This window comes from Agelaius tricolor, unplaced genomic scaffold, assembly GCF_023055355.1.
Source record: "Agelaius tricolor isolate 1412-34295 unplaced genomic scaffold, bAgeTri1.0.p SCAF_22, whole genome shotgun sequence".
Taxonomy (NCBI): domain Eukaryota; kingdom Metazoa; phylum Chordata; class Aves; order Passeriformes; family Icteridae; genus Agelaius; species Agelaius tricolor.
In genome coordinates this window covers 371,140-388,165 of record NW_027269282.1, presented here as the reverse complement: position 1 = coordinate 388,165, position 17,026 = coordinate 371,140, and the positions used below count along the sequence as shown (strand labels likewise).

The 17,026-nt window shown below is 51.2% G+C and overlaps 1 protein-coding gene across 1 annotated transcript in view; it reads right to left on the bottom strand.

Moving 5' to 3' along the window:
- The window catches only part of HPSE2 (heparanase 2 (inactive)), a 105,473-nt gene extending 97,818 nt beyond the window's left edge, over nucleotides 1-7,655 (bottom strand). Inside the window, exons 1-2 of the mRNA XM_071446323.1 lie at nucleotides 6,952-7,655; nucleotides 5,792-5,949 (exon numbers count right to left, since the gene is read on the bottom strand). Of these exons, the coding sequence (XP_071302424.1) occupies nucleotides 5,792-5,949; nucleotides 6,952-7,211 (418 nt within the window). The 5' untranslated portion in view covers nucleotides 7,212-7,655. The remainder of the gene's footprint in view (nucleotides 1-5,791; nucleotides 5,950-6,951) is intronic.
- Between the last annotated feature and the right edge of the window lie 9,371 nt (nucleotides 7,656-17,026).

Sequence of the window (17,026 nt, the reverse complement as noted above, 5' to 3'; positions counted from 1 at the left end):
TCCATTCAGAAACATCTAGTGCAGTTTTATGAGCTGGCAGAGCCAAAGGCACACTCCCAGACACATGGCAACAACATTCCCTTTCTCTGGCTCAGGTATCCTCATACCCCATGATCATCCTCATAATCCTAAATCACTAAATTCACAGTAAATCTGTTGCCTTTTTTTTTTTTTTAACTTGAAATAATTTTCTGCTGGCTCGGCAGAGGGTCAGAAACGTGCCAGAGCCAGCACAAGGGAAGCAGCAGAACAGTGCACAGATCATAAAGCAAGCATGGGGACCAGCCCTTCTGATGGCAAAGAAACACGAGGTGAGATTTCCTGCCTTCGGGACATAGATTTGAAGGATTTAATCTGACCAAGACTGAGACTGCTGCAGTCCCACCTGCCTTCAATGCAGGCTTTCCTTTGCCAGCACTGTCCTCTACACCTCTGCCTGGTCACAGAGCGTTGATCAATTTGGCAGCTGAGCAAGCTGAAGTGCAATCACATCTTTACCATCAAGTTTTGGTTAGCTGAGATCCCTGAACTAATTTACCACACCACACAAACTCAGGCTCCGGGCAGGGAAGAGGAGAGGAACATGCCAGACAGGGCAGGAGGGTGGGAACAGCAGCCCTAGCTGGGGTCAGCTCCAACCCCTGTGTAACCACATAAACAAAATCTCAGGTCATTTAACATATCCTCAGGTCATTATTCTCTTCCTTTCCACTCACGCATGTTCTAACAGCATGGCATCCTAAAAGACACTTGTGCAGTATGGATTGAGCAAGGGTGAAAATAAGTTCCCACAGCCAGACGAATTTTGAGGCTTAGATGCAGTGTTGGGTACCTGAGGATGCCTGAAGGAATGGATGCAACGCTGAAAGAATACACAGAATGCCAGCATTACAGAGAATGATGTGAAATTTCCCACACTATACTGCCAAATCCCCTGACTAGTATGGAAGGCTTAAGAAACATGTCTTTATAATTTTCTTTATTGTAATTGGACATTTTTCAAATGGTATCCCCTTTAAAAAAGTGATAAAACAGAAGGAAGCAACTTACCAGCAATTAAAAGAGTATTTTTGAAATGTGTTGTCCATACACACTTCAGCTCAGAAACTTCTTTGATGCACTACCTATAGCATGCAAATGTTGTCCCCTTCCCCTCTCCCTCCCATGGCCACACAGGGACACACAAAGTGTCCTTTGGTCTCTTCTCAGCCATGAGAAGGCTACAGAAGTCTACACAAGGCTGAGGTGCCAGAGTGAGAAGCTGTGCACTTGAGTCAGCACATCTTTAAGAACTCCAGCTGTGAGTAACTCCTCTTTTTCTGCTTTCCCTTCCCTGACAGCACGTTTGCCCAGGGGGAAGCTATCCCAGTGTCTGTGCCACCCAGGCTGTCCAAAGCTGGCTCTGTGGCTTCAGGGTGAGAGGCAGTTTGGGATCACCCTGAAGATGAGGAGGCTCCACATTAGCCCACTAAACTCATACTGGAGCACCAGCAAGGAGCTTCCAAAATGGGAAGCATTGAGGGTTCAGGCACTGAGACAGCACCTGCAGCACCTCTTGCTGAAACAAGACCAGGACTCCACACACATGTAACACTCCAACACCAGGCTCCAGGACAGCAGGCAAGCCAGGTTTTAACAAACTCAGCTTCAGGAGAGGTTTTGTACCAACAAAAACCCATGCCTTTGCTCCAAAGAGGAGCTGCTCAAGCCTGTTTTCCTGGAAACCAGTGTTTCCTGTTGTCCCATTCCTCAGACCCAGCTGGTCCCTGGCACATGTGAGGCAGTTGAAAGGACAGGCTGAATAGATTGCTTGTTAGGAAACCCAGCAGCAAAAGGAGAAGCAGGTCTACTACATAGACTGAGCATGAAACCTTACATCTTGGTACCTGCCCTGGAATCAGACATGTGCAGAGAAACACATCTCCAGATAACAAAACACAACGCTGAGCACAGCTGGGGAAGAAAAACGAACTCAGCAGGGCACATGCAGAGAAACACCATTTAAGGGAGGGAAAAGTCTCTCAGGCTAAAAATGTTACACCTCTTGATCATAAAATGTTAAAAAGTCTCTGGCACAGCCCCACCTCCTGGTGCCACAGAGCCTGACATACATCAAACTGGGTTTCTGTTTCTAGCAAACCTCAGCCTGGCCAATGCCTTACCCAAATAGGGTGGGCTCCAGGACTGACCATCCAAAGTTGGGGCTGCATGAGATGGAAGCCACCAGGTGTGCAACATAGGTGGGGTGTTAATGTAGCACATTGGATTACCTATTGTTTAGCAAAGTCCAGGAGGTACCTGCAGCCATGCTACCATAGCAGAGACTGCACACCCTGTGGCTCACCAAGAGCATCTACCATAGGCATCCACTTTTAGGAGTTGCCCTGTCAGGTACTGACAAATCTGCCAGCAAGTGATGAAATTGCTGTGCCAGTTTCATACACTGTGCTGCAGTAAATTGCCACATGCACCCTCTTCGTGGGCATCCCAGGCAGTAACAGAGCATGCATCACTTTGTTACCCCTGCTGCCCAAACATGACCAGTTTAGACTGAGGTGAGGCTGTTCACACATACAAAGGAAAGCTATCATACACCCCTGGTAACACACAATACTTCCAGGTCTGTGTTTCCAGGAATAATCTGAATAAGAAATGAGTTACTCTGGAACCAAAAGGAGACACCTTATTTCAGGAAAACAAAGTACATTTTAGATACAAGATGAAAGCAACTACTACTACCCTCAGAGAGTACCCACGCTCTCTGTGAAAGAAAGAAGTGAGAAAAAATGGGTTGGTGAACCCAAAGGCTGTGGAAGGTAAAAGCAATTTCCAGAAGGTGGAGGTGTGCATAGTTGGGACCATTTGAAAGGGAATCAAATACAATTTTAAGTGCAGGGGAAGAGCAAGGTGAATCCTGAGGAGGTCTGATGGTCAGGAAAGCAGAGCACCACAGAGACAGAAAAAAACATGGAAGGGAACAGCGAGGAATACCCTGGTCTGAAGAGCACCAGCGGGGCAGAGGGGGTTTACAGGATGAAGATCCCTGTCCAGAGATTCATTCCAACTCCAACCAGCATGGTCACAGGGTCCGTGAAGGATGACACAAAGCAGTCCTGGTGCTGCCTCCCATCTGAATGCCTGAGAGAGCCACACGGGTGTGGGCTGTGAGCACACAGTGGGGTGCAGCTGCCTGGGATGTGAACACCACTCACAGTCACTCACTTGTAACTGCAGTTCTCTGAGCAATCGTGCACACGTGCACTTCACCTCTCAGTCCTGCACTCTGGGAGCTGCTGCAGCCTAGAGGAACATAACAAGTGCCCTTCCCTCCCCCTCTGAACACAAGGCATGGGAGCAGCTGTGGGGGCTGCAAAGAGAGCCCAGACTCTGTGGGCACAGGCCTGGAGTCTGTCTGCACCCACAGGCAGAAGTGGCAAAAAGACAAACACTCAAAGCAGAAAACAACCAAACAGTCACTTATCCCTAAAAATCTCTAGGGTGCTGCATAAGACTTTAAAATTCACTGATTTCTCTGTTAAATGTTTTCTGACTTTTTTAACTAATCAAGCCCCCCAGCATCTTCCCTGCTCCCATGCCATTATAAGAAATTTCAGAAAATAAGTACTGGACATATAAAAGCCCATGGACATGGAAAACAACTCCAACCACCCCAGACAGCTTGGGGAGAAGGAAGGGTACCTAGCAAGATGCTTGTTGGCTTCCCCCATGTTCAGGTGCTGATTACCATCAGTTTTCTGTGCTGTCTGTTGAAGCTGTAAGTCCTCAGCAGCAAGAGCAAACTGCATGTCCTGATTCCAAGCAGGTCCTGGGTGAGCCACAGATGAGGGAACAAAAATGGAGCCAGGGCTCCAAATGGAGACGGTGGCTGCTCATACCCGGACAGCAGGGCAAAGAGCTGTGGTGGCATCAGGATTTCATTTTGGAGAACTGGATCTCTCTAGTGAAGTACTTAGTGCAGCCTCAGCACAAAAGGATGTGAGCTACTAGCAACTCCAGCCCTTATCCAAATAGGGTGAAACTCCCTGACCCTGGAGTTTGCACACAGATCTTAAGAACAAATACGAGAGCTTTGCTTCCAGGCAGGAAATCCCTTTTACCACACCTTTCTGATTTACACCAATGCTTGATACACACCACATGTGTCTTCCCCTTCCTTCACCCACATTCACAATGGTTCTGTTCCATATTTAAGTGATGAAAAGTTAAGACCTGTGGTTACAACTTCTATGAAAAGCTTCATTTTGAAGGCTGCTACATTTCAATTTTATTGCCATGAGGAAAACTGAAAAAAAAAAAAGCCAAAATATTTCACTCCTTCCTTAACATGAAAGCTGTTGTGAAGACATTTAATAAGTAAGTTCTCTCCTGCAAGTTGTTGAAATATGGAAGGTGGGAAAATTTATTCTTACAAATGTTTTGTATGAGTCCCATCCACAATTTTATGCATGACACTTAATTTCTACTGTACAAGGTGTCTGTGGCAAGTTTGGTCAGCTTTTTTCCCTGAAGTGCATCTCAGCCGGCAAAGCTTACAACAAACCCTTCCACTGAGATTTGTTACAAGGAGAAAAACAAGGAATAACATCGGGACTGCCCCAGCGAGGAGAACGAGTGAAAGATGGAGCACAAAAACTTACCCACCTGCCTGCGTGTGGGAATAGAAGGACATTCATCTCAGAGATGTTATGTAGGGAAACAGCAGGAGTGAGAGCCATCAGAAAACTGGCAAATGCATCTGCTTTTTCCATTCAGGAGACTGCTGCTGACTAGATCTCTGCAAAATTTCCTCTGTTCCACAGACCTGCCCAGTGGGATCTGTCTGGCATTAATTGGCCTTCAAAATTACTTATGGAAAAATCTTAAGCTAATTTTTGTAAGTCGTTGAGTAAAGGGGAAAAAAAAAAAAAAAGCTTGTTTCTTTAAAAAAAGAAACAAACTAAGCAAGAGAGAAAAATCAATAAATTCTTGCATGTGGACATCGTATTCTTCTTCTTAATAGAAATGCCTTAGGACGGAGATATGGCCCTAAATTTCCTACTCAGTTTCTTTGTGTGAATTATGGGCCGCGAAAGGTGAAAGCCTTTTGTGTACTGAGGTCCGACGGGGAGAAGGGCAGAGGGGGAAGAGGGGAACAGCGGGAAGGCGGGGGCCAGGCGGTGACTTTGGAAAGAGCTCGGATGGCCGAGGGGTTCGGAGGGGGAGCAGCCCCGACCGGGCACCAGCAGGCGGGGACCGACGGTCACCGAGTCCGGAGGGACCGCGGGGAGCCCAGGGGGCTGCGGCGGGCACAGACAGGCGCACAACGGCGAGGTCCGTGAGGAAAGGCAGGGCTCCGAGAGCCGCGGCAAAGAGAAGCGCGGGACGGGGCATCCCGGGCTCCGATGCCCGGCCCCGCCCGGAGCCGCGGCAAAGCCTCCCCTGCCCGCCGGGGCTGCCCGCCGAGGCTCGGGGGCAAAGGGAGGCAAAGGACGCAGCGGGGCAGGGGAATGTGAAAAGTCCCGCTCCCCAGTGCTGGTCTTTTGTTCCCGGGGGCCGACACCCGCCGAATCCCCCGGCAATGGGGGGAGCGAGCTCCGCCGAGCTGCTCGGCTCCCCTCTCTCGGGAAAGAAAGGGAACGGGAATCTTCCCCTGCCCGGTGCCCGGCGACAGCGTGCCCGGGAGGGACACGGCCCCGCCGGGCGCGGGGAGAGCGGGGCAGGCGGAGCGGGACCGCCCGGCTCCCGCAGCCCTCGCTGCAGCGCCCGCCCCCGCCCCGGCCCCGGGGCTCACCGTCCTCGTAGTTCTTGAGGTAGTAGTCGGGGCCGGGCCCGCCGCGGCTCTTGGCCGGGTTCTTCACATTGTGGAACTGCAAAAAGTCCGTCCTCTTGCCCGCGAAGCGCAGGAAGGCGGGGGCCAGGCCCCGCGCCAGGGTCACCAGCCGCCGGGAGCTGGGGAGAGGAGAGAGAGGGCTGAGGAAGCCGCGGGCCGGGCCCTCGCTTCCCCAATACCGCCAGCGACCGGGGAGCACGGGGCTCGAGGACCCGCCGTTGTCCCGCCCGGGGCAGTGCGAGCGGTACCAGCGGCTGCGGGCTCTGCGCGGGCCGAGCGGCGCGGCCCTGGAGCGGGAGCCGCCCCGCCCGCCGGTGGCGGCCCGGAGGCCGGCGGGCCCGGCTCCCCCCGTCCTGCCGGCGCCCTCCGGACAAGTGCAGCGGCGTCCGGGAGGCAGAGGCGCTCAGCACCACGCGGGACCGTGCCGCGGGCCGAGCCGCCGGGAGGGGAGAGGAGCGGGGAGGGGAGAAGAGCGGGAGCCGTCCCGGCTCCGCTTCTCTCGCGCCTTCCCGCATCCTCGCCCTGCTCCTTCCCCGGCTGCCGAAAGGACCCTCGCAGCGGGCGTGCGGAGGAGACCCGCTCTCCCTCCCCGACTTACCCAGCAGGGAGAAGGCTCTCTGCCCGTCCCAGCGCCTCCAGGCCGCGGCCGCTCCGCACCGCCGGTGGAACCCAGCGCAGCTGCAGCCCGGCTCTGCCCCCCGCGCAGGGCTGGAAGTCCGGGGAGCGGAGGGCTCGGAAGACCTGGCCGACACCCGCTCTCTACCCGTCGGGACCCGGGGAAGGCTCGGCTCGGCTCGGCAGGCGGCCCCGTTCCTGCTGCTGTTTTTTGTTCCATTTTGATTTTTTTTTTCCCCTGTGCTGCCTCGGCCCCGTGTTGTGCTTTTTTGCAGAGGAGCGGTTGCTGGAGCGAGGGGAGCACGACATTTTTGCAGTCATAACTGATAAGTCTCCGAAATGCTTTCTCCATTGCAAACATGTGCATCTTAATGGAAACCATGGCCTCGCTCCCTCCGTCACAACAAGCGCCGCCAGCAGCGCGGAGCCCGGCAGGGCTGGGCGGCGGGGCCGCCGGGGCGCCCCGCGGGCGGCGTGGGGAGGGCGCCGGGGGGCTCCTGCCTTACCTTAAGAAATCGAGCCAGCCATCATGAATGATGGAGGGGTCCAGCTGCAGGGAGAGGAAATTCTCACTGATTATCCTGACAGGGCTCTTGGTGTTGACATCAAGGAGAATGAGAGTTCTTCCCTTCACACCTGGAGGTTTCTCCACCGGCAGTGCTCTCCTGTCCCCAGCCTGGGAAGGCAGCGAGAAGGTGGCCATGAGGGCCAGCCCAGGTGCCATCAGGGCTAAGAGCCCTGGGGGGCAGGAGCTGGGACAGGGCATGCCAGAGAGCAGGAAACCCCTAATTAACTCGCTGTCTGCAGGGGCTCGCTGGTGGCTAATTGTCCTTATCTAAAGTGTGGGGCGCTCTGCCTTTTTTTGCAATGTTTTGGTGTTGGTGGAGGGGAACTCACGCCCCTGACCAGCCTTTCTCGCAGCCGGTGCCAAGACTCCTTGCAGCCAGCACCGCCCCTTTAAGAGATGCAGGCTCCAGACATTTTTAACTTTTTGAAGGTAAGGGGAGGCTCCTGGTTTAACCCCCTCGGCTCGGGGCCCGCCGCCCTGCCGCAGCCCCGCCAGCCCCGAGCTTTCGCTTTGCGCCGGCTCCGGCAGACGTTTTCGCTCCCGCACCACGCGAAACGGGGACGGAGTCGGGACACCGAGACACCGGAGAGCTCGGGACGGGGACCGGGCGCGGGGGCCGGCCAGCACGGTCCGAGATGGTCGTCGGCTGCAGGAACGACAGAGCCGGTAAGGCAGCGAGGACGGCCCTGGATGGGGAGGGGGGTAGGGGGGATGGTAATCACCCCGGAAAAAGCCCCAAGCACTACCTGAGGGAAGAATTACCTCCACACTGCGCCGGGACCCACTACGCTGGGCGAGGCCCTCGGGGCTGAGCGCTGGAGGCTCGGACGGGCGCAGGGGGGCTGGGGGCCGGCAGCGCCCCGGAGCCCGGGCGCGGCCGCTCGGTGCGCCCTGCCCGAAGCACAGGGCCGGTGCTCGCACGAGGGCCATCGGCACTGCGGGGAACCGGGGCACGGGGAATCGAGCCGCCGGTCGCCTTTTCCCGCCTGCCTCCGAGCCCATCGGTGTCCGACCAGCGGCAGGGAAAGGAGAGGGGCGGCAGCAGCAGTGCCTGCTGTGGAAACGTCCGCGTCGGGGGCGGAAAGGACAGCACGGTTTGATGGCACCGACGAGGAGCCCTGTGCTGGGGCCGTCGCTGCCTCCAGGACGGACCGGGCTCGGCGCACTGCAGAAGTGCCCGCGGCTGCGGTTGCCAGCTCTGGGCGCAAGGTCATGGCACCGGGCCGGGGATCGGTGGCGGCTGCTGACGATGCCGGGAGCCTCAAGGAATGCCCATCCGACTCGGACATTGTGTCCGTCAGCAGCCGCTCCCCGGGCAAGCCCCGAACTCCCACAAGCAGTCTGCTGCCTCCGGGACACGTAACGCGCCCGCACCTGGGCTCTCGGCCGCCGTGGCCCGGCCCGGTTCCCGCGTCGCCCAGGCCATGCGGGACGGAGGGCGGGCGGCGGGAGGGCTGAGGCGGGCCAGGTGCGGTCCGTCGGGGCCCCGCAGCCCCGGGGATGGGGCGGCCGCAGCACCATCTGCTGGTGAGGGGCCCGGCGCGGCGGGGGAGCCGGCACCCACCTGCGGACACCCTCCGCGCCGCGGCCGGGAGGTGCCGGGGCTGCGGGCAGCAGCGCGGCTTCGGCATCGAGCCATAAATCTCACCGCAAGCGTGGCCGAGCCCCGGGGACCCGCCAGCCGCCCTCGGGGAAGCCGGCGGGGCGGATTCGAGCGGCCCGGGCAGCCGGATCAGGGGCACCCCGAGTGCACGGGCAGCCCGCTGTCCCGGCAGGGCTGCCCGCCCCTGGGAACCCTTTCCAGCTTCTCCCGGTGTCCGTGCGGAGCTACCTGCGGCCCCCGACCGCCCCAGTCAGGGCTCGAGGGGCGGCGGGAGCGGCCCCGGTGAGCCGGCGGCAAATCCCGGAGCCCGGTGCGCTCGGCGGAGCCCCGCAGAGAGGAGAAGCGCTCGGCCTGGCCCCGGTGAAGCCCGCGGACAGCGCTGTCTCCGGCGGAAATCTCCACTCGCCCCGTCTCTCTGCCCTTGAAACGCCCCAAGAGAAGAGGGGCAGCCACCCCTGCCAGCCCCGGCCCACTCGGGCAGCGGCTGCGGGGTACGGAGCCGCGGCGGTGACGCATCGGGAAGGATGAAACGTACCTGTGTCTCTGCTGGGGCTGAGCAGGGAACACTCGAACTGGGATCTGCCGTGAAACATCCCGGCAAAGCGGAGACGGGAGCAGGCTCCAGCCGCGCCTGGGGAGAGGCTGCCGAGCGCAGGCTGACCCAGAGCAGCGAAAGGGTCCCCGGGGCAGCGGGCTCTGAGCGCTGGAAAAAGTAAGAGGATCCGGGGAAAAGAGCTGTGCAATTTCAGCTGTGCAAAGCCCTGCCATCCCGGCACAGGAAGAAGGCAATTTAAGCCTGGAAATTTGTGTTCGGCTGCAAACATTTCTGCCGAGGTTTGCAATAGCACTCAAAACTGACCCAGGACCTAAAGCCTCTGCTTCAGAAGCTGCACAGTTTTTTGGGTCATCTCCAAATGAGGAACGCGAGTTTCAAAATTATCTCGTTATTTTTTAATAATTTTTTCTATGCTTACAGAGGTTGAGAAAAAGGCTTCAGGGGTATTTGTTGTGATTGCAGGCCGAAATTTTGTACCGTGCCTCCCTCCAAGGATGGTTCTATTTTCAAACGAAATTCCAGAGTGTTCTGGAAGTAAAAGGGGGGGGGAAAAGCCACAAACAAAAACTAAACAAATTATCCCGTTTAACCTCCTTTTTATATATTTTTTTTCCTTACAAACACATTACTTCGAAAGAGAAATGTGTTTATTCTGAAAAGTTTCCCACAATTTGTCTCTGCTTTGAACACAAACTCCGGATGCACTGAAGTCACTTATCTGCAGAGATATCACCAACAACATTAAACAGCGGGGAAAGAGGCAAAAAAAACCCCCAAATGCCGGAGTCACCTTCCAGATTCTGGGAAGACGACGTTAAAGGAAATACTCATTTACCTCTCTGAGCTTTCCAGACCAACACCGGGAGCTTGCCCCAATCCTGTGCCCTCGGAAATGCAGTTGCACCCCACTTTGCATCTGACCCCAGCAGCTGCAAGTTAAATCTAAAAATACAGTGCTTCGGGCTTTTTTGTTTGTTGGCCTGTTTTTCAATAAATTGTAGGCTTTCTATAGAAAACATTTTAAACGCTAAAAATTCCCCGGTTATCCGCGAGCGCCGGGGCAGCAGCGGAGGTGCGGGAGCCCCCAGCGCCGCCAGTCCCGGGAGCCGCCGCCGCCGCTCCGGGACGGCCCCGGCATCCAAAAAGAGGGGCCAGGGCCACCTCCTCCCCAGGCAGGCACGCCAGATAGGAGCTATCTCAATTTACACCAGCTGCGACCCTGGCTGGCCGTCCGCAGGGGCGGCGAAGCGATGATCCTTTCTTATATTACGATAATTACTTTCGAAAGCCTGACTCACATAAAAAGTATCTATAAAGATTTACTCGCGGTTTTGTCAATTTCGAAATAGGTTTCTCCGTTTTCCATCTACTCTAAACTTGCTGGTTTCAATCTCCAAAACAGTCATTGGAAAAGAAAACTGGGGGTGGAGAAGCATTTCTATAAAGAGCTTAACCAAAGCACATTAAATATTTTCCCAACATCACCAAATAAACAACAATTCTCCAGCTCCCTATAAACTATTTAAAGCATGTCATATCATCTCTTCTGCTCTTGCCAATGTACTTTTCTTTTAATTTACAAGCTGATTAGAGCAGGGGCCTGTCTTTTTGTATATATTTGCAAAATATTTGGCACCCTTTCAGTCAGTTGCAGTTCACAAACACTTAAAACTGCATTTAACTTCATTATTATAGGTAGTCACTTCGATTTTTCCTCTCTTTTGTAGAGCTACTGCCTGTGAAAGTGCTTCTTGTAAATGGTCTGAGCAGTTGTTGAAGGTTTTCAGCAGAGGAAACCTCTTCAGATGGGAAAAAAAAAAAAAAAGAAAAAAAAGAAAAAAAAAAAAGAGAAGAAAAAGCACAACGGAAATCTAAACTCAGATCTCAGGCTATACAAATTGGCCCAAAAGAAAATGGGGGAAATCTCCTTTGGAGGAACATTTTTAGTTCTCTAAAGAATAAACTTTGCTCATAAATGATGAAAGTTATTATCATCAGAGGATGTCCTGTACCAAACAAACCTCCATTAGGCTGGGAAGGATAAAACAGGCTAGACAGCCCTTAAAAAAAAAAATCATCATGTCTTTGATTCCCAAGATATCAACCATGTCTGTTTCTTTAGTGCTGTCAAGTAAATCTGAGTTATGGATGCTCTAAAAGAAGCCAGCAAGGAGAAAATTCAGCAAGTGAAAATTAAGAGTTATCCATACTTCACAAAAATACACTTTCTTTTCAAGCTCTTAAGCTTCTGCCCTGTAGAATGGTATGGCAATTTCTTAGAAGAGCAAGACCAGTGAATGTGGTAAAGCTGTGATCATCAGAGCATACAATTGCATGACCGATTCTTTTTACTGAGCTTTTTGCTCTTTCTGCAATGCAGTGTCCATCATTTTCACCACAAGAGCTTTAACGTCTGGAATGCAACCTCCTAAAACTGCCAGTGCCTCAAGGTGGGTGTCACAGCCTGAGCTCCACTGCTGAAACCATTTTCTAGCCTGTTTATGTATCATGTCTAACCTGATCAAACAGACAGAGGACAGTTGCTTGATTTAGTACAGCATCCACATATTGCTCTTTAATGTAGGTGATCTGGGAAGTTGTGTAAAAAGCAAATCCCTCTGTCTGAGCGAGAAGGACTGGCTGGTTAGGGAGCTCGGGCACAGCAGGAGGAAAGCAAGCCTACTGAGAGAGCTTCCTCCCTCCATACATGCCAAAGGCAAGGCATCCATCAAAGCCAGCAGCCTGGTCAGGAAAAGCACAGTTGGTTGGCAATGTTGTCTTTGCATTTTTGCCAGCGTGAAAGGAGCACAAACTGGTATTTCCAAATCTAGCCATAGGAAAATAGAGCACATTTCTTTGAGAGTCGTTCTGTACTCACTAGCTGTGTAATGAAGAAACCTGTAAAAAAAAAAAAAGGTGGGGGGGACAGGGGCAAAAAGCACTGGTGCCATAAAGGTTGTGAGGTTGTGAGTGTGGGCTCTCCCTGGGTGGAACACCACAGAATGAAACTGGGAGGATGAAACGGAGTTTTAGGCAGCTATCAATCAATGATTATTTTTTTTTTCTTTATTCCAGTTCTGTGAGAAGTTAGATTCCATGTACTCTGTGGGAATAAACAGCATTTATTGTTTCCCTTACCTGCCTTATTGTCTTACTTTATCTGACTTCTGATGCATAGTCTCGAAACTTCTCTTACAATCCCAGGGTACTCTGGTCCTGCAGATTTGTCCATAGGGAGAACTTATGAAATCCCAAAGTGCTGAAGTCCCAACAGCACTTCGAAGTCCTAGAAAGACAGAGAAGCACAATTTCCATAAAGCTGTAGGAATTGCTCTGGGGTTCAAACCAGGTGCCATCTCAGCACACAGAAATTCCCTTTCCCCAGTGCCTCTTCTGCAAGCAGAAAAAAATCCACATAATGACTGAGAACATTTCAGTGTACAACAATGCCCTTGGACAGAGAATGCTCTTTGGCTCCATTAACTTCTCTGTACTCATCAATGGCCAGGTCTGATTTCACTTTTGTCTTTCATATCTTGAGAAGCAGCAAATACAGCAGCAATTTGTCACAGTCAAAGAGATACAGAGTGAGAACACAACAGTGAGACTGGAGCTCTGCAGTGCCCTGAAGACCACAATAGCCTTGGAAAACTTTTTCTTCAGACTGAGCCCAGCCCTGAGCAGCAGAGAAATGTGTAGAATTATTCCTGTTTCACATCATCACATGAAAAAGAAAGAGAAGTAAATATGCCAATTTTACAAGCCTGAGAATGAATGCAAGTGAGTATTTGTCCCACCATCTGGGGGAGATGATAGAGGTGAAGGAAGAGGGAATATGAGGGGGATGGTAAAAGTTGACAGAGACCTTCTATTTTTCTGGAGGGATGCTTTACATTCCAGCAGCAAAAATGGAGGAAGCGGACATGAGAATTAGATCAGAGAGGGGAAGTAAGAAGATGGATGAAGTGCAAGACTGGAGGAGCAAACGAGTCAATTATGAAAAAGACGAAGGAACTGTGTGCCGAAATCAACGAGGAGATGGAGCTCAGGGGAAGGAACAGCAGCCAAAATACTCTCAAATCTGAGAAGCTGCTGGGGTGAGAGAGACAGAAAAGAATTGGAATATTTCAGGTAATGATAAAATTGTAAGCCCCTGTCTGCTGTATTTATTTGCATAGGGCAAGTAAGCTCTCTGTCACCAGCTCTATCCAGACATCTGAGCATGGCCCTGCTACAGACAAAGACAGACAAATCAGCCATGTCAAAGCTGCAAACTGTTGGTGTGCATTAGAGAAATCAGAAGCAACACATGAAACTCAAGGCTAGAGAGTAAGAGGAGAAAACTATGGGTCATGCCTGAAAAACAGACAAATGGATGAAGTAGAAATAAAGTTAAATGCCCATAAGGAACCACGGAATTTGGAAGGGCAGAAGAGAGCACCACTGAATGAGGGGGAAAGGCCAGCAGTACATCAGTGACCTGTACTCATGGAGGGAGGAGTCTCGGGCTGATGCCAGATGGACTTTAAACCAAATATTCTGCTTCCATTGCCCAGAAAAAGCAATGTTCTTTCTGCATAAATTCCAGAGCCCTTACAGGAACTTATCCTCACCTCAGCATTGCTTAAGGGCTGGCATGTCAGCAGAAGTGAGGGGTGAGGTGCAGAGTCCCTAACCCAGGCACAGAACCTTATTGACCTGTTGTAGGAAAGGTGCATTTATTCATAGCACAGACATTTTTGCCCTTTCTACCATGGGCAACTGGGTATTGGCTTGTATCTTCTCCCTCCACAGTTCCCCTTCTGTTGGTCCTTTAGAACAGCAACAGTTGAAAAAGCTAAAAATAAAGATATATAAGCAATATAATAGGCATGCAATTGCATGTCTATTTTCTTTGAAAAAAATTATGCTTTATTTCCTGTTCAATGGAAAATACAGTTTGATGTTACAACTATTAGGTTTTGACTGAATGCAGAAATTTGACTGAAACAATGACATTTCCCCCTGTATTTACTATTACCATATGTCACTGATTATATATTTAAGTTGCAAAGATGAATTAAATTTCATGGCTTCCTCAAGCTAGATTCTCTTGGAATGGACTGTCTTTTGTTACTAATCAAAATGCTTGGAAAACAGTTTAAATCAAAACAGCAGACTTTTGGTATCATTTCAGGAGAAAACTGGTTATCACAAACCAAGTGCTTAACACATCATCATCCAGAAGGCTGGGTGAAGCCTTGCAAAGCTGCAGCCATCATGGCCAGGATAGAGAAAGAGGGTTAATTGAACACCACAGACTTTGAGATGGAAAAAGGAGAGGAAAAAAAAAGACACTGTTTGAAGCTCTCTTGCCTGGGGTCTTATTCCTTCTGCTTCTGAAGTTATCATATATCCCACATCACAGTGCTTATTTCACTTACTTAGGCAAAGCATCTTCTCTAAGCTGGCTACAGAGCATTAGTGACAATCAGATTGCACGTATGTTCCAGGAGAAGCCAGCCTTGTCCTTCCTAGATTTCCTCCTGCTTTCTGGGGAGAAAAAAAAATTCTGGTTTTTCTTTTTTTTTTTTTTTTTACTCCTTCTGTTTCCCATCATGATTTGGATTGCTAACATTTCTATCCCCACTAGGAGTCCCTGGTGGCTCCTGGCCCTTTTCTAAAGGACCAGCGGACAGCAGAGCCCCTGGGCTCCCATCAACCAGGAAGGAAGTGAATTGCAACCCACAGCCTCCCAGACTCCGATTTCAGACCTTAAGGTGATGCAAAACGACTTTAGGAAACTCCCCATGTCCAACTTCCCACTTCCTCCAGGTCCTGTCTGGACCTGAACAGCCAGAGCTGGAAGAGGACAGTGGTGAAGTCACCACGGGAAGGTTTGTGGATATTGCAGGCTGTGACACAAGAGGGATCTCAGTGGTGACAGACACAGTGTAAAGCAGAACCTGAACAGAGCTGGTGAGTGGGAATCAGGTTGTCATTCCTAACTGAAGACTTTGGGAAGAATAGGTAAAAGAAGTAGGATTCAGCATAAGAAGGACAGCTATGCTGTGCCTGCTGAAGGACTCAGCAGGCAGGATACAGCCAGGACAGGCCTCAGTGAGAACATTGCATATTCATGTCATACTTTGCCAAGGACTCAATCAATTGAGCATGTGCTAAAGCTGAGTTTGTTTTGTCTTATTGGGAGCTTTGGAAGATATTTCCTATCTTGACTCATTGAACACACTCCAACCACACACCTGCAACTTCTGGAGTGCATCCTCTCAGCAAGAGGCTGGCTAGCACGTCGTCACTTATGCAGGGCAAATCCTACTGAAAGCACATCTGACCACAGCTTTCACACCAGTTTACTTTTACATGTAGCACATGTAAGCTAACATCTGGCAAGAACACAACTATGTCCTGATCGAGATGGAGCTCATAGCAACAGATGGTGTTTGATACTGCAGGGCCAGAGGGGCTCTACCTTAAACTGAGCATTATTTTCTTTCTGAGTTTTTCCCCCCTCTGGCCACATCTTTTCTGGATGTAGCCACTGCCACTATGGCTTTGCAGTCCCCTCAAGACCAAACACACTCTCAGCCTGCAGGTCACTGCCTAGTCCTAACATCCAGGTGATTTTGCTCCCATTGAGGCATGTCAGTGCAACCATTATATTGCACATCAGTACAACACGAGGTTAGCAATGCCCTGAACCAGACAGTGCCTCCAGTGCAGGAGGAAACTTTCTCTCCAAGCACACAGTAGCTCTGCCTGCAGGCACGCAAGCAGCACCGGTAGTTAGCAATCTAACAAGCAACATCTGCTCTCTATTTGGGGGCAAAGGATGAAAAGCCAGCAAAGAGTAGCCTACAGATCCCAGCTCCTCGAGACTGAGATTTTCATACTAAAGGGAAAAGCGTTCAGAAGAGAAAATCCAGCATCAAAACCAACGTTGCTGTGACTCTGGAAGATACAAGATGTGACTAACCGCCTCTGCAGCTTTACAGTTACTGTCCACGGTTTTTGTTTTTTTTTTTTTTTTTTTGGCCAGATCTTTATTTTGCCAGTTAAAGTGCGGCGAGAGATTGCCACCTTGTGGTTCCTTCTCCTGCAATGCCATGTTTTTCTTCCCACATGTTCCAGGCTAGACCAGTGGTTTCCAAACTGCTGTCCGGGGATTTCTAGTGATAAGGGTACTGTGGACAAGAATACCCTCCAAATACTTAATTAACTAGAAAAGCACATCTGTAATTCACAGTCTTCAGTTCCTATACTGAGAAACTTATCACTAGAAAACCTTTCAGGATTCTAACTTGCAAGTTAATAAACACAAGTAACTACTGGCATAGGTACACAGCTCCCAAACAGCAATACAAAACACAATGGCAGTGATGCACAAAACTCTTTACAATATTCTCAGCACCAAGAAGTCTGTGAGAAGTTCAGGGCTGATGACAGCCTGCCATTGCTAAAACATGGGATGGTCTCAGACAGTAGCTCCCACAAGGTCCTAATAAAGAAGGAGCAGCCATGTGCTCATGCCCCCACCTTGCAGACAGGATGGCAGAACAGGAGCAGGCTGTGCTGGTCCTGAGTCACTCTGGGTACTGCTTAGGGCAGCTTGTGAGATCTGTCCCTCAGGCAGCATAACTTGGGGCGAGGTCTGCACAAGTAGGTTACCAGGTGGCTCCTTCATCAATCATGGCCAGGTAGAGCACCAGGTAATATTTCCCCAGTGGTAATAAAGGGGAGTTACAAAGTGGACGATCAGCAAGACCTTGCGAAGCAGCACACAGCCCCTGTGAACACCCAGTGAATTCATCACATTTGAAAAAAAAAAAATAGCCGCCTCCCCCCAGAGAGAGTGAG